The sequence below is a fragment of the Gorilla gorilla genome, chromosome 6, assembly GCF_029281585.2.
Source record: "Gorilla gorilla gorilla isolate KB3781 chromosome 6, NHGRI_mGorGor1-v2.1_pri, whole genome shotgun sequence".
Classification (NCBI taxonomy): Eukaryota; Metazoa; Chordata; class Mammalia; order Primates; family Hominidae; genus Gorilla; species Gorilla gorilla.
Window position 1 is genome coordinate 148,667,874 of NC_073230.2, and position 17,534 is coordinate 148,685,407.

Consider the following 17,534-nt stretch of genomic DNA (forward strand, 5'->3'; position numbering starts at 1 on the left):
AGGGAGGGGAGACTTGACGGAGAAAGAGCCCTCGGGAGAGAGGAAAGGACGGGGGAAGCACAGGGCCTTCCTCCCCTATGGCTGACGGGATCCGAGGCGGCAAGGCAGATGCCACTGGGACTGGAGGAGGGGGATGAGGGCACTCTGTCCAGCAGCCTTAACCTCTTTGGGTTGCCTGGGGAGTAGAGGTCTCACGAGAGTGGGGCTCAGGGCCTGGAGAGATCGGTGTTTCCCATTAGCCACAGAAGTTGCTGCTGGAACAGAAGACCTGGCGAGGCTGGAGGTTATTCGTTTTCAGGGCTTGGTGGTCTTCCCCAGCAGCCCTCGGAGCAGAGGTGGACAGCAGAATCACTGAGCCATTGCGAGGGGGTGTGGCAGAGGCAAAAGGCTGTGAGCTGAGGGTGTAGGGGAAAAGGTGGGTGGAGGGAAGGGCTGTGGAGTTTAGTCTGGCCAACCCAGAGGCACAGAAGACCGAGGGATTGGAACCCGGAGCTCCCCAGACTTGAAAATCCTGGAAATGGAAGCCAGGATGAGTGCTGGGACACCTTGTGCATTGCTGGTGGGAATGTGAAATGGTACAGCTGCTGTGGGGAACAGAATGATGCAACCTCAAAGAGTTAATCTTAAAATTGCTGTAGGATCCGGCAGTTCCCTTGTGGGTACACTCCCGGAAGAACTGAAAGCAGGGATTTGAACAGATCTTTTGCACACCAATGTTCACAGCAGCATTTGCACAACAGCCAAAAGGTGGAAGCAACTCAAATGTCCATCAACAGATAAATGGATCAGCTGAATGTGATCTCTCCATACAATGGAATATTATTCAGCCATGAAAAGGAATGGAATTCTGATGTATGCCATAACATCAATGAACCCTAAAGACATTATGCTAAGTGAGATAAACCAGACACAAAAGGACAAATATATGATTCTACTTACATGAAATATCTAGGATAGGCAGATTCATGGAGACAGAGTAGAAGGGTGGTTGCTAGGGACTGGGTGGAGGGAGAAATGGGGAGTCGTTAATGGGGACAGAACTTGTGTTTGGGATGATGAAGAAATTCTGGAAATAGTGGTGACGCCTATACAATAATGTGAACGTATTTAACGTTGCTAGTAGTCCACTTAAAATGGTAATTTTACCATAATTTAAGACAAAAAGAGTGTCAGAAGGCTGGGAAACCCCAGTCCCAGCAGGATGTGGAGTTTCTTAGGCTTGCTGAGGTGGAGCTGCTGCAGGCACAGCGCCTGGACGGGACTGTGGAGCACACAGCTCAAGTGTGCAGTGGCAAGGGCCCTGGCGATGGGCCAGCAAGCCACGAGGCTCCGGGTGCTGATGGTGTCTGGTGAGACGGCAGGGCCTGGGTGCGGAGGATCCGGGATGCATATTGGAAAGCTTCCAGGACAGCAGGTGACAGCCACACCTTAGGTGTCAGGGACAGAGATTGGGAGCAGATGGGGCTGAAATGGCTTGGAAGAGGCAGCAGGAAGCTGGGAGACTCTTAGCCCCACTCAACTGCATGGGAATTGGTAGTAACGTGATCTCAAGGCCCCCTACCTCTCTCTGCAAATGTTCAATGCAGTGGTGGCTTCTACACATTTCCAGAGCCATTAAATAATCTCAGCCGGGCGCAGTGGCTCATGCCTGTAATCCCAGCACTTTGGGAGGCCGAGGCAGGTGGATCATCTGAGGTCAGGAGTTTGAGACCAGCCTGACCAAAAAATGGAGAAACCCCATCTCTACTAAAAATACAAAATTAGCCGGGCGTGGTGGTGCATGCCTGTAATCCCAGCTACTCAGGAGGCTGAGGCAAGAGAATCACTTGAACCTGGGAGGCGGAGTTTGCAGTGAGCCGGGATCGTGCCATTGCCCTCCAGCCTGGGCAACAAGAGCAAAACTCCATCTAAATAAACAAACAAACCCCAAATATGTTACTTGTAACAATAACCTCTTCGCTTTTATGACAGGTCTGGTTCCAGGATAAATAAGCATGCCAGGCAGGTGTACAGTGATTTCAAACAGTTTAATGTAATTCCAAGACAAAGTGTGATTACATTTCTACACATATACAATATGCATATGTGAGTTTACAAATTTTAATTAATAAGTCATTTCACCTCGGAGACCGAAAAAATGATCAAAAAGAAACTATGAGTAACAAGCTATAACATAGTTCACCACAATGGGACCCCCCCCTTTTTCTCACCCTACAGTTAGTAATATTACAATTAAAATAACTATATTCTTCTATATTTTTTCTGTTAAAATCATCTCATAAATTTACAATGCTATTATTAGTTTCCAAGACTAATATAAATTCACTCCATTTTTCTACAACGAAAATGATTAATTTAGAAGCACACGACGTCATGATGAAAAACACAAGCATTTTAGTAGCAAGGACTTGATCAGTTAAGAATTAGTTTTCTTGTAAAACATTCTAAAGCCAAGTAAAATATCCATTCTTATAACATACCTATAATATGAGACTAAGGAATAGGTTACATATAGGTCTACAACACATTGGTTTGTCTTTAAAAAAACAAAAGTAGACATTTATAAATAAAAAAGAGGGACAATTCACACAGGAAAAAGAGGTACACGAGAAAATACTGTTGCACGCAATAATTTTCACACAGATTAACATGGATTAACACTTTTTATTACAGAAACTGTACGGTGAAGGAACACAACAGACCAGGGCTTTCATAGGGTTATTGAGATTGAGCTGAGATGACCTGGGAGAGAAAGATCTAGGTGAGATGACCCTGGAGAGGGAGCCACGTTCCTTGGACCTGGTGACTTAGTGTCTCCAGGTCTCCTCTTCCCTGTTCTCATTTTGGGGAGTGAGTCTTTCTATCCAGTGTCCTGAATTCATGAGCAGTTGAAAGGTAAACATTTCTACAGATCCATTCTCTTTCTATCCTAATGGATACCATTTTTGGAAACGTGACAGAATATCAGAGGCTGCAGCTCAGTACACGTGGTCAAAGCAAAACGGGATGGAAACTTCCAGTCACTCTGATTTGTTGCCCCCGTCACCCACTGATGCGCTTGAAGCTGGGAGCCAGTGAGACAGCAGCAGCACCCTACAGGGCCTGCTGGCTCTGCCGTGGTGAGGTGGATGACAAGGGCCCGGCGCCACGCCTCAGCCCCATGTGTGCGGAGTGGCCTGGGACACAGCCCATGCACGTCCAAGACACCAGTCTTGACTCCGACCTCTAAAGAGCTCCTTCTCCTCATCTGTAAAGCTATACTTCTCCTATCAAATTTGGTTTGATATATATACACAAACATATATATCAACAGCTATCTCTATACAGTGATTCTACTAAATTAGAAATTCTGCTGCCCCAAAGTATGACTTTCTTGTCTACTTCATTTGGTTAAAAAAATGCACACAAAGAGGATGAAGAGATGATTTGGGGGCTAGAGATGATTGTGCCCTGGAAAGTCCATGGAAGAAGCTTGAAGTGAGCAGGAACACAAAAGGGAGGAGAGCAGAAACAGGGGACTGACTGACTCAGGGCAGCGCTGACGGGAACATCTGCTTGGGGCGGGGCAGGGCGGGGCGGGGGTGTGCTCTCTGTTCCATTTGTTAGTTACAGGAAGCTACCAAGGATGCACATGGTCAAGTCACTTTCTACTTCCCAAGTTCCTCCTTATAACCTGAGCCAAACAATTTCAACAATGACAATCCATTGCCCCTTCAGCCCAGCAGGCGACTCTGACAGGGAGGTGTGACCACCAGTCTCAAGGCTGAGTGGGGCCTTCTTGCCGGCTCTCGGCTCTCGGGCTTTCTGGGAGTCCTGGGTGCCTTGGCCCAGGGCAGTGGTGACAGCAGGGTGGAGGCAGAGGTGGCCCCGGGGACAGTGACCCTATATAAGGAAGGGGGCGGTGCCAGGAGAGATTCGTTTGGAGATTGGTTACAAGGAAGCGAGGGAGAGCAGAGGCAGAGCCCTTTTTCAGATACAACATACTTACTTTTCAAATGAACAAAAGGCAATTTCTATGTTTTAAAAATATAAGCCCCAAAAACAATGACACAAAATTCATTTGGTTAATTCATGTAAAGGGAAAAACAGCACCACCACCACACAAACAGGAAAGTGGGAGTAATGATCAGGAGGGGTGAGATGAAAACTATTTTACAGTAACATTTCCACCAAAAGACTGTCCTAAGAACACGCTGTCAATACAGTTCACAGGGAAAAAGCAAATGTGGTATTTTTTTGTATTTTTTAAAAGCTCCCTGGTCCCAGGTGTTTTGCAGTTTTCAAGGTCTTATCTGCTAAAGGAATGCCCTTTAGGTCACAGCAGGTCCTCTGCAGTTTGGTGGTGGCACAAGAGAAGACATAAAAGAAACCAAGACTCAGGGAAACTGCCATTCCCCCAGTCTGTTTCTGCATGACAGTGGGGCCCATTCCTGTCTCGAAGCATCTCTCTTGTTCCAAATATGATGTCTGTTTAGAGTGGGTCTCAATGGACCAGGCTGAGCTGCCCCTCTGTCTCTGCCTCCTCCTGCTCAGCCCTGACCATCTCTGAGAGGATGCTAAGGTCCCCCTCCCACCGAACTAGACTTTGAGTCTAAGCTGGACAATGAGTAAAACGTAAACATAGCCTTTTACATTGATTTTCCTTTCAAGGGGAAAACGAATAAATGACAGCAGATATATGGAAAACCCAGCCAGCGACCATGGGAATAGGGGTATATGGTCCTCCCCTACAAAACGCTGATCAAAATATCACCCCCGGCCCAGAAGTAGCAGCTGTGCCTTCATGGTCACCTGAATCCCAGTCTCTTCTACTGCCTGGTGCCTGGAAATCAGTGGATCTATTAATAAGTTAAATATTCAAATCAAGACAAAAATCAATGAACCAGGTTATCTGTTCTCAATGACTCTTCCGAGATGTCAGAGAGAAGGCCTTGAAGACAAGTGTTTAGACGACACGCACGAGACCTTCGCATCTGGCCCGGGCTGCGGACTCACACCTTTTCCCTCCATCTGGATTGCCTTTCATGTTCTCTTGAGTTCACATGGAAACTAATAATCCAGAGGGAAGTGCGCATGCTGGACTACAGAAGAGTCTGGGACAACACACTTGCCTTGGGGGAGACACAACCTCCAACTAAGAGGCATTCACTGGGGTTTGCGGATGTCAGTTATAAACAGAACTTTTCTTTAAAAAGTACCAGTCTAAATGTAAACTATAAAACACTTTAACTATAAAACGTAGCCAGAAATATGCTTAAGTATCCACAGTCAATTGTTTAGTTTACTCATTTAAAATGTGACTGTCTTGATAGCTTAGAAGGCTAACAGCATTTTACAGTAGCTAAAAACATATATACTTAACACGTGCATTTGAACATCGCATTTGAGTACAACACACAAAGAATAATCTCTTCCTTGGTTTAATTTTTGTTGTAAAGATGAGCTATTTTCAGAATTCACTTAAGCAACGATAACCGGGGGTATGAAGTAATCATTATTTTCAGCCCACAGAGAATTCATAGTCTTTAAATTCCAAGATCAAGCTGGCTACATGATTTCAAAAAAGGCTAAAACCAGGATGAATGCCCACATTTGAGGTAATTATTGCCATTAGGTCACAGTTTGTGTAAGATAATGTATCTAAAACCTTCTAAAAAAAAAAATCTTTAGGTGTTCTGCCAGAATTCCAGAATACCTATTGAAACCAACCAGGATCTCAAACTCCGATTAGTTAGGTTTGCTTCCAATGGAGTTGAAGTTCTAAAAGATTCTAGAACTTGTGTAAACTACCTAAGAATTTAGGCAAACAAGCCTGGAGCCAGTCAACAAAGAAGGTTTTAAATGAAAAAAGGAACAAGAAACCCACTCAAAACAACTGAACAAATATTTCATAATAAATGATAATAGTTATTTTAAAAAATTAAAAATCTAGTCCTAAGCATTTCTAAATTCTTACCATCTTTCAACCAAAATAAAAATGCATCTGTATTTCTGTTAATCTCATACCAGGGCAAGAGACACTCCTTCCTTTTATCATGAAAGCTGGCTGGTTTTCCTGTTTATACAATTGTTGCTATTTCTTTGAGAAGAGTATCTCAAAAGAAAACGTTCTTTTGTTCCTCTAAGTCTTGTCTTTCTTCCACCTCTACTTCTTTTTTTTTTCTTTTTTTTCTTTTTTTAACAGAAAGAAAAAAGTTCCTGGACACCAGACCCACATATGGTATTTACAAATTTGGTGTGAACCCTGCCTCTGGTTCTGCCCAGAGCTGAAGAGTGAATCTATTACAGAGATCAGAGCTGTCAGGATAATTATCAAGTGCAGTAAAAAATAGCATTTTGAAAAAAATATATACCTTTAGTATTGCCTTTCTAGAATTAACTATAAGCAAGAAAAACTTATTTTTTAAAGAAGAAAAGAATACTTCTTTTTCACTCTTACTTATAAGAGCTGGTTGTAGCAGCACTACTAAAGCTAGTTGGTATGCTGGAAAGAAATCTAAAAGGAATTCTATGAATCAAAAGAAACTCTCCAGAGATTTTCTCTAAAAATCAAACGAATTCTGCCCCTTTTGCCTAAATCCAACTCAGGAGCCCCCTCTTTGCACAGTCCTTTAGCTGAGTCCCACGGTGCATGGGATGGCACAGGGTGATGCTGTGTAAAGACCTTTCTTTGCTCAGACATGCAGGAGACAGCTGTGGCTAATGGCTGCAAGCTCAGTTCTGGAGCTGGGCAGACTCAGGTTCAAGCCTTCCTCACCCCTCAAGAGTTGTGTGGCTCTGGGCAGTTTCCTTGGCTGTAGGGGGACTAATATTGCCGATCTCACAGGGCAACCGAGAAGATGAAACAGGACGACCCATGAGCAATTCCCAGCACAGTGTGTGGCATGCAGGAAGCGGGAGTATCACTAAATGGTTCATAGAAATATGAGGCCACGCATTGCTATTAATTAAAAAAGTCAAAAGATTAAAAATCACATCTCAGGAAGGGCCTGATGAACAAAAAAGGGAACCTTGGGGATTCTGGCCCATCACTGCTTTATCCTTCCTTCAACACCTGCCACTTCTCAGAGCATCCGGTCAGCTCCCTTATCTATAAATGGGGGCTGTTATCCCCCTCCCTGTGGGATGGCTGTGGGGGCCCCTTGAGACAACGCTCATAAAGGCCTTAGCCCGGGAGTCATGAAAACATTCAACAAATGTTGGCTATTATTTACTTGAGAGATATTGCAAATTTTAACAAATAAGGGACAGGCAGTGTCATGTTCAACACAGGGATCTGAGATGAGGGGCTCCCAGAGGCTTGGGCAAGTCCAGCGGGGGGCATCGGGAAGACCCTCTCTGGTGCTGGTGTTCTGGGACAGGAGCCCTGCAGGGGGCACTTCTCTGCAAACTCTCACTGGGTTTGAGGGAACAACAGCCTGGAGTTCTTTTTTGAACTTTTCAGAAGCTGCAACAAGAGAAACCTCTACTATGCTGGGTCCCTCTAGTAAGCCACGGTGCCAAAAGCCTCCAATAGGTTTTTTTTGCATTTAAATCCTGTTTCACCGCCTTCCATTCTCTAGTGGCCTGAGATTTTACTGAGTCTGGTCTGTGGAGATGAGAAGTGAGAGTTCTAAGGCATCAAAGTGGAAAAGTACTGCTATTCCGAGCCCAGCCCCCGCGTGCTCTACGCCCTTGCTGCAACTGAACTCCTGGCAGCCCTGCTTTGCTCTCTCCCATGGTGGCCTGGGATTAGTCAAGCCCACGTATTGGTATGGCACCTTGTCTCCCGATAGCAGCAGCATCGAAGGGGTCACCTCCACTCCTCTTAAAAGAATACCACAGTTTTGAAATAAATGCAATTTTTTTTTTTTTAAAAAAAAGGACAGAGAGGAAAGAGAAAGACAAATAGAATTGCATCACTAATGATGTCATTATTGCCTGGAAAGGAATGAAGGGAAGGCCATTTTGTCCATTTCTGGAGGCGTCTTTGAGAAGGGTTCTTTGGCTAAAGAAAGGAACAGCTTCACCTTCCTTTCCAATTTGGTAAGGACATCTCTGGCCTGCTCAAGTTTGAAGCTTCCCCATCAGAAGTCTGTAAAACACACCAGAAGGAAAAGACACAGACAGGGAATGAAGCCTGCAAAGTCCCTGGGGCTGGAATGTCTCGTGGCCAAGTCACTCCTGCTGGCGCTGTGGAGTCCCAGGCTGGCCTGCAGAAGGAACCCTTACCTCTCTTGAATTCTGCTAGTTGAGAGCACCGAGCCATTTCCTTCTTTCCATTTTCTGTCCTAGGGGCTACTTGACAGGCCAACAAGAGTGGTGGTCCCACACCCCACCCTGCCCTCAGCATCAGACAAAGAGAACCTGGGACGAAAGCTGGGGCGAGCTGGGGCCCCACGTCGCTCTCTCAACCATGAGCCATCAGTAATACTTCCCGAAGCCTCCTCATCTCCTCCCTCCAGTTTCCAAGAAAGTTTGTTCCACTCACTCACACACGCTCACACGGCCTAAATCTTCCACCCCAAGCTTGTTCCAATATGAGTGTTTGCCATTCCCAAGGTCCAACCAAGGGAAATCGTTCTGTCAGCAGTTGGGCTAATCTCCCCTTCCCTTCCTGATGTCCATCCGTCTCACACGTTGGTGTCTGGGTGGGCTGAGTCTTCTAGGTTGAAGAGGCCAAAGGTCAGCTGGCTCCCCCAGCCCGTGAACACCTCAGCCACCAGGAAGACTAGAAAGGCTAACAGTCCAGGAGATGAATGCCGCTTTGCTCCAACCCTTCTTTTTCCTCTGAATTCCACTGACCGCACGCTCCACTTCACTGTATTAACTGGCATCAAGCCTCGACTCTCCCACCCCTTGATCTGCTCACCCACTTCCCTTGGAAACATCCAAAACATCATGAAGAGGCCCTAAGCACAGAGACATGGGGGCCCACGTCCAGACGGGCCAGTCAGAACCCAGTGAGCAGAAGCAAATTGCCCTGCGGTTCACCAGGCTCCAGTTAAACACTCCTCCATGACCTGACATTTCAAATCTTCCCCTCTTCCTCTGAACTATGTCTCTTCAAATGGGAAGGAGGGAGCCCACAAAAGACTAGAGGATGCTCTAGATGATTCGTGGGCTAAGTAAGGACTAGGTTGGCATCCCTCTGCTTGAGAGCTTGGTCCTAGTGACAGCAGCCTATTTGCTAAGGTGACTCAATGGCAGATTCTGCCAGGTATGCAATTGGGCATCCAGGGAGCTGGCCTCTCCTGCAGGGAGCTTCTCCTGGGGCTTCTGATGTGGCAGCTCCATGCATGGGGGTAGAGGAGGCCATTGGGTGAGGACTAGGAGAATGTGCACTTGCCTCTCCTGCAGGGAGCTTCTCCTGGGGCTTCTGATGTGGCAGCTCCATGCATGGGGGTAGAGGAGGCCATTGGGTGAGGACTAGGAGAATGTGCACTAATGTTTGCTGAGCGTCTGTGGGGCTGGCATCGCCCAATACTTCCCTTCCCTTCCCTTCGGTGAAGCTGTGCTATTTCACCCCTTTCTTCAACTGGGGCCTAGCACTTTGTGGGTCTGGGGACAGCGTGTGAGCACCCAGCACACACAGCACAGTGCACTGAGGATGTGGCCGGAGCCCAGTGGGGATGCTTTCAGAGGGGGTGCAGCCTGTGATGCCTGAGCAGCCACCCAGCTTTGTTCAGGGTTTCTCTGGCCTCCTGCCGTCCCTCCACCCACTTCCAGCTGGCTAGAATTGGGTGCTGGGGGCATGCATCACAGGGGGAGGGGGCAGGCTGAGGAACTGGGTGGTGTGGTGAAATTTCCTGGGGAAGGTACCACCTGCCAGTCACTCTTACGCCACCTCACTGTGCCCAGCAGCTTCTGGGAGGTGGCAGATGTCCCTGCATTGAAGAACCTAAGCCACGCCCCAGGTGCGCCAATGGCAAAAGGATGGATTGTGGGGAAGCGGGTGGGGTCACCTCTGGGAGGGAATTTTCTTGCTTAAATATCAGAGGCAAGCCAAAGATTTAGTTAACAGATTTCAGAAGCACAGGAGAGCTCTGAGGATGTGGGAGAGAAGCTGGCTAAGGGCTGGACAGTCAGTGACTCGACATTCCCCGAGCCCATGAGATGCCACCTGACGTCGCATCCCAGGCCTCTGGGATCTAGAAAATGACAACCTTGATGGTGACCATGTTGTCAGAAGCCCAATCAAGGCTTTGATTCTTCTTTAAATTTTTGTTCTGTGGTGGATCTTTCTTGACGTCTCTTGTTGGGATAGAGATGACAGAAACAATTTTCCTACTTCCTAAGTCTTTCCTTTTTTTTTGCCTGACAAAACTGGACATCTGGATGTCCCTCCAGTCTACTTATATACTCACAGAGAGAATAAGTTTAAATATTAAAGAGAAAACACAAAGATACTTGGAATAAATGTGCATTTAAAACCCTGACTAAAATATCAACATAATGATCATAATTACAATGGTAATAAAAATAATTAGTACAATAATATTATCTTTATGAGCAGCATGGAAATTTCATTCCTGATCTGGAAGAATAAAAGGAAAGAAAATGTCAGGTGAAAGAGTAAGTAGCCTCCAACTTAAGCAGACAGAATAATTTTCTTTAAAATGAAAAGAACATTTTAAGCTGTCTTTCCCCCTAAAAGATCAGATCTAGAAAGGGCTGGAAATGAACTGTGCCCAGGAATCTGGGGGTGCTCTCCAGTAAGGCGAACTGAGGCTCATTTGCAGCCAAGACTTGGAACTCGGGATGAGACCTAATGGGCTATTGCTGCCATCTGGCTGCCAAAAAGTCCCTAATAGATGGATTTTCCAGGCTGACCCAGCTGTGGGGCAGGGGGGTCCTCTGGCTTCTGTGTCCTCTGAAGCGTTTGCTGCCCTCACCCTCTCTGAACTGACCATTGTCCTGCTGTCTCAGAGGGCTGCGCTTCCCCACCTCCAGATAAAGACAGTATTGATAATGGCCCGAGGGAAGGGAATCTCCTTGCTGCAGGCCTCTTGCCGGCTCAGCCTCCAGCAGGCACTTGGCAAGACTGCCCGGCTGTGCCCAGCATTGAGCAGTCATGGTGTCCTTCCTTCTCGCTGAGGCCTGGACTAAGCTGTTTCCAGTTTGGGGACCTGTTTCTTTATAAGTAAGAATTTATGGTTGGGGTGGGGAAGTTTCCAGAGTTATTTCACAGCTAAGAGCTAAGTAACGGCTTCGTTACTGAGTTAGGTTGGATATCACTACAAACACACCTTTCACAGTAGATCCTTGAGGGAGACTGCACAGTGAGGAAGTAAAGGGCGGGAGGATGAGGATGGGGCCGCTGACTCGGGAAAGATCTCTTTGCACCTTGGAAACCTGCCTGTGGGGTCAGCTAAAGACTCAACATCAGAAGCAAACAATTAGAACCACCCTTTTCGGCCCCATCCTTGGCCAGATTCTCCTGCCATTCACATTCACATATTTCAGAGTTATTTACTATGAAGAGAGGGAACTCTCCACTTCTCCACACCTCCATCCCCAGCAGTGTCCAAAGCCTGAGAAAACTTCCAGAATGTATCAAAGGTGCAAAGAGGGCAAAGGGCAGATTTCTTTGGAAATTCAACTGTGTGAGTTTTTCCAAAGTGCAGCGTCAGCCCCCGGCCACCCTCATAAGTGTCCCTCCAACCTTCTGCCCACTAGAACCCTCGGAAACCAAAACCAAAACCAAAATCATGTCTTGAGCAGACCTGGGTAATGTGAGGAGAGAGTTCAACAGCAAACAGAGGTTGGTGGTTGTCTACAGAGGGAGGGATCTGGCAAGATCGTTAGAGCAAAACAGCCCAGGGAGCCGGAAGAGAGAGTGGAGCCCCGGGCGAGGCTGAGAGCTCCAGGCTCTCGTGGCGGCGGGAGGGACTGGGGGATGCCGCCTGGGGCGGGAGACGGCTGCCTGGCGAGGCCAACAGTCCGGAAACCTCTGGCCTCACAAATGGCGGAGCTGGGGACAGAGTGGGGCAGGGGTGAAGGGTGGGGAGTCTCTCTGGGCCTCCGCCCACAAATTACAACTCAACTACTGCCACAACTCAACTCCCGCCGTCCCCATCTCCAGACGCACCCGCCGGGCATCTGTCTCCCATATTTCTTTCGAGATCCACGGACTCTCTCCTAGCTCCTGCTGGCTTCCCTGGCATCCTTCCGCTAGCAAACAGCCCAGGAAAGACCACGGGCATTAACATTTTAAAAAGAAAAAGAAAAAGAAAAAGGCCAGAGTAAACTGTTACAACAGCACAACAGAAGAGCTGAGATTGTGTCTGACTAGCCTCAGTTTCTTGGAGTACCAGTGGAAGTAAACCCTCACGCCGCGTCTGTCGCTCGGTAAGGCACTAGGAGGGAAGGATGCAGTGTCAAGACTGCGCCAGCTAGGGTGGCGGCGCCGAGGGCCACGCGGGGAGGGCGGCGCGTGCACACCCACACGTGCTCGCTCACCCGCACACCTGCACCGCCACATTGGTTACATGCCTATGTTATATCGCTTTTTTTGTGCAATTACATTGAGGAATATTCTATTGGTATCACTGGAGTTGAACACAAGGTAGGAGACAAGGGTGCTGAGTGCTACATTCTACTAGGGTGTCTGTGACGACCGCTAGCCTTACGCTACGCGACTAGGGGTGGATTCAGAGAGAAAATACATTTTCAGAAAAGAAAAAAACCTAAAGTTTGCAACACACATTATTAATGACATTTGAGGAACAACGTTGCTTAGGGATTTATCCAGAGTGCTCAGAAAAAGAAAACTCGCCCCGCGCCCCCGGGGGCCTTCCAGCAGCCTGGCCGTCCCCCGTCTTTCCTGACTAGGGAGCCCGGACTGGGCTTCGCCAATCCCACACCAGCTCCAAACATCAGCCTCCTCAGGCTGCAGCCTGACATTCTGGAGGGCTGTTGACCCTTTCGAGTTCTGGAAAAATCCCTAAATCTTATGTTCAATTAATTAAAAATCTATTTGATTTCCATATCAGGTGTCCCTGACAGCAGTCTTCCGTATCACTTGCTGCCATATGAAAATAATCTTTGAAAAGTTCATAAAGTTCTTCAAAAACTGGGGCCCCCCGTTTCTGGAATCTTCCTGTTGCTCTCTTCTCTTTTCCAGTTTGGCGTAGAATGGGTTCTTGAGCTGGGTTTTTTGTTATTGACTTTTTTTTTTCCTTTTTCTTTTTTTAAAATAAAAACCATAGATTTCCCACCCTCTTTAATCCCTTCCTTTTAAAAATGTTCTCTTCTCTGCTCTACGTCCTCCCACTTCCCGGTTCAAGTTTCACTGGTGTCCCGTCCCGTCCCCCTGCCCTCTGCCCCCCCCCCCGCCCCCGCCCCTGCCCCGTTTGCATTGTTTGTGTGCGGTATCTTCAGTATAAAAGGCCAGCGCCCACGGTCCCAGGAGCGCCTCCCTCCTTCTCTCCCTCCTCCCTCGGGCCATTCTCTCCCTCCCTCCCTCCCTCCCCTCCAGTGTTTATATGTAAGGGTACTGGTTGACCTTGGCGGGGCTCAGTGGGTATCCAGTGTAGACGGTGGAGGCTGGCGAGGCGCTGATGTAGGTCTGGTGGGCAAATTGGGCTGGATACTGACTCGGGTGGATGGTGGGCGAGGGCAGGACCCGGGGGCCCATGCTCACGGGGACCTGGTGGACGATGCTGGCTGGGTAGGCAGTGTGCTGCACGGTGTGGCGCGCAGAGCCTTGCGAGGCCACCAGGTGGGCCACGGTGCCGGTGGAGCCCAGGGCCGCCGGCGCAGTGTAGGTGTAGAGGTGGGGCTGGGTGGGGAGGTGGGCAGCGGCGGCGGCTGCAGCCAGATGGGGGTGCACAGTGCCGTGGCTGGGGCTGTTGTGCGGGAAGGAGTACGGAGCCTGGGCCATGGTGGGAGTGATGTAGGCCTGCTGCCTTCGGTGGCTCCCAGTGCGGTCCGCAGTGATGTGCTGCTGAGCCTGGGGAGGAGAGGCACCAAGAGACACGTCAGGGGCCGACACATGGGGAGGAAGGAATGGGAGGAGGGGCAGGAGGGCAGGGAGGAGGAAGAGAAGGGAAAGACTCCAGAAGTAATAGAAGGGGCTTCCCTCTGTGTGTTGAGAAAGTAGAAATTTACTTGGGACCCGGCGCAGTGGCTCACGCCTGTAATCTCAGCACTTTGGGAGGCAGAGGTGGGCGGATCACCTGAGGTCAAGAGTTCGAGACCAGCCTGGCCAATATGGTGAAACCCCGTCTCTACTAAAATACAAAAAAATTAGCCGGGCATGGTGGCACGTGCCTTGCCTGTAGTCCCAGCTATTCGGTGGGCTGAGGCACAAGAATCACTTGAACCTGGGAGGTAGAGTTTGCAGTGAGCCGAGATCACACGAGTGCACTCCAGCCTGGGTGACAGAGTGAAACTCTGTCTCAAAAAAAAAAAAAAAAAAAAAATTCACTTGGACTGAGAAAGTCCCGACTTGGCCTGCCACTCACTGGGCTGGGATGACACACGGATAAAGCCAGCTGCAAAGTTATAGGAGAACATATTTCTCCCAGGGACGTACAGAAGCTGTGAAGTATCAGGATGCCCCAGGCTGGAGTGCAGTGCCATGAACCTAGCTCACTGTAGCCTTGAACTCCTGGCCTAGAATGATCCCCCCGCCTTGGCCTCCCGAGAAGCTGGGACTATAGGCGTGAGCCACCGCACCCGGCCAGGACACTCTCTTTGAGCAGCAGTTGCTTTCTTACTCACTGTAAAATCTTGTTCTCAAAATTATTGGCTCTCACAACATCTCTACAAAAAATTTTGAAAATTAGCTGGGTGTGGTGGCTCATGCCTGTAGTCTCAGCTACTCGGGAGGCTAAGGTGGAGGATTACTTGAGTCCAGGAGGCAGAGGCTGCAGTGAGAGCCATGACAGTGCCACTGCACTTGAGCCTGGGTGACAGAACAAGACCCTGTCTTAAAAAAAAAAGTTGGCTCTCAGAAGCATTGCTGTTTGAAGTTCTGTCAGTCCAAATAAAATAGCCCTCTTCTACCTGGAGAACCTAAGTCACATGACAGAGACACGGGCTCCACTGATGACCTGGGGCAGCATTTCAGATGAGGGGCTCTGAACACAAACACCCCATTTATCTCACTTTATTTCTAGAGAAACAGGGCCCTGAGTCCACCATGTGAGTCAGGCCTGATGCCGAGCCCTTGACACAGACAGCCCTGCACCCACAGAAACTCAGGTCACTCACATTTCACCTCAACCCACCCCCCTTCCTCCGGGTCCTGGGACAACTCTTACCCTTGACTTGGGGGCTGTGGTGTGCGGGCCCTCCCTGCAATGAGTCAGATGCAGGTCTGTCCCTGATGTCCCAGGCCGACAGGGCCAGGACACAGTGCTCTACCCTTTGCTGGGTTGAAACAGCAGTATGTGGGCCATCCTATTTTTAAGCTCTGGCACCATGTCATTAAGGGCTTTGTAACATTAGACAAGTCGCTTTGCTTTGGGCCAGCACTCTGTGCACTGGTGATATCAACTTCCCCAAGGGTGACCTGTGGTAGAAAAAGCCACCAGAGGTCACCAAGGGCATGTGCTGCCACCAGTGGCCAGGACTGCAGCCCTGTGAGGTGGGTGAGGGGCCGCCACAGCAATCCTCTCTGAAGCGGAAGGATGAGGGGATGGGGGCTCTGCCTGGCCTGGGGCGCCAGCTGTGGGGCTTACCTGGCTGAGATTGAGTGGCTGCTGCTGCTGGAAGTGGGGGCCCGGCCGCTGCTGCCGGTAGGTGATGGCTCCAGATGAGCTCCCTGAAGAGTGACCGCTGGTGGAGGTCACGTTGCTGGAGGACTTGGACTTGTAGGAGGACGAGTGGTGACTGGTGTTGACTGTGGCAGGAGGAGAAAGAGGTCAGATCGGTGGCAGGGTCCCAGCTGCCCAGAAGATGCTACCCCACCAGAGAACAGTGGTCTTCCAGGAAGAAACATGTGCCTGAGGCCGGGCAGTAACAAATCAGCCTCATCTCCCCTGGACCCACTAGGACTTTGCCTTGACTCTGGATGCAGTGGGGCTCTGGCTCACTCCCTCGGCTGGGAGGGTGGTCAGGGCTGCATGAGGGAATGAAGCAAGGGAAAGCGGAAAAGAATCAGCAGAGGCAAGGTGGGCTGGTGGCCTAAGGCCAGGCCCAGTGCCGCTCCTCTGGGAGGTGTTACTTTCAGCATCTGGAAAATGGGTAGGAGAGATCTGCTATAGTTTGAATGTGTTCCCCAAAGTTCTTGTGTTAGAAACTGAGTCCCCAGTGCAAGTGTTTAGGGTGGGGCCAGTAAGGGATGTTAGGTCCTGAGGGCAGAGCCCTCATGAGTGTATGAGTTCATCAGTGCATTAATGTTATCTCGGGAGTGGGTTAGCTATTGAGAGATTGGCTTTTTTGATGAAAACAAGTCTGGCCACCTCACCCTCATGCTCTTTTGTCCTTCTGCCTCCTGTGCTGGGAAGATGCAGCACAAAGGTCCTTGCCAGATGCTGGCACCCTGTTCTTGGACTTCCAGTCTTCAGAATCGTGAGCCAAATAAACTTCTATTGATTATAAATTACCCAGTCTCAGGTACTCTGTTACAGCAACACAAAATAGACTAACACAGGATCCCTGCTTGGTCCCCACCATGGGTGACTATGAGTATCAGAGGAGACAGTGTCTGTGGTGGGACCTAATAAACTACTAGAAGCTAAAATAACCCTCAGAGTCACCTGGTCTAGTTACCTGCCTCTAGGCAGGATGAGACTAAATCATCCAGCGAATGGCCCTGTGAGCCAAACATGGCCAAGCACAAAACTGCCTCCATGTTATTGCTAAGGGGGCTGAAGAGTGGAAAAAACACTGCAACCCTCCAGAGGTGACCTCATGGTCAGCAGGTGGCTCCATCAACAGTTCTCAAATGTAATTCCTGCATCTTGTTCAGTGCAGACTCTGGCCAGCAGCTCTGGGGGGCCTGAGCACCTGCATTTCTGACAAGCTCCCAGGGGGTGCCAGTGCTGCTGGTTGGGGGACCACGCTCTGAGTAGCCAGGGGCTCTGAGAGAGGTGGGTTAAACCCTGAGCTGGATGGCTTCCATGTTACCCAGCCAGAGAGCGAGAGAAGCCAGGAGCCTCTTCAGAGCCCAGTGGTTTTAACTCATCCAAGTATTTTCTGAGCTCCTGCTGTGTGCTAAGGACGGTGACTGTGTACCACCGGGGACGGGGGTGGCAGGGAGAAGGCTGAGAGCGTGAATAAGGAGGAGGCATCACAGATCACGCAGATGAGGTGGCGAGGCCAGAGGATAAACCAGATGAAGACGCTGACAGGCAGGGACAGCCCAAGTCTAAGAAGGCTGCTGTAACAGGACAGGGCAGGACAGGGCATGAGTGTCCAGCCCAGCAGGGGCAAGAGCCCCAGAGGGCGGGAGCTCTGCTGCCGAGTGGGGGCCATCTCCCCACCCCAGCTTGGGGAGTTCTGCAGACAGGACCATCACCCCTTGATAAAAGCAGAAGAGATGCTTTACTAGCCCCCCATGTCCCTGTGCCTCAGCTCTCCTCCAGGAGAGGGCTGCCTAACAC

The 17,534-nt window shown here is 49.3% G+C and overlaps 1 protein-coding gene across 4 annotated transcripts in view; it reads right to left on the reverse strand.

The window, feature by feature from the left end:
• Window positions 1-2,008: 2,008 nt before the first annotated feature.
• Window positions 2,009-17,534, reverse strand: part of HIPK2 (homeodomain interacting protein kinase 2) — a 217,499-nt gene continuing 201,973 nt past the window's right edge. For all 4 annotated transcript variants that reach the window (XM_031013361.3, XM_031013363.3, XM_031013360.3 and 1 more), the window contains exons 14-15: window positions 15,669-15,829; window positions 2,009-13,933 (exon numbers count right to left, since the gene is read on the reverse strand). In XM_031013361.3, the coding sequence (XP_030869221.1) occupies window positions 13,463-13,933; window positions 15,669-15,829 (632 nt within the window). In that variant the 3' untranslated portion in view covers window positions 2,009-13,462. The remainder of the gene's footprint in view (window positions 13,934-15,668; window positions 15,830-17,534) is intronic.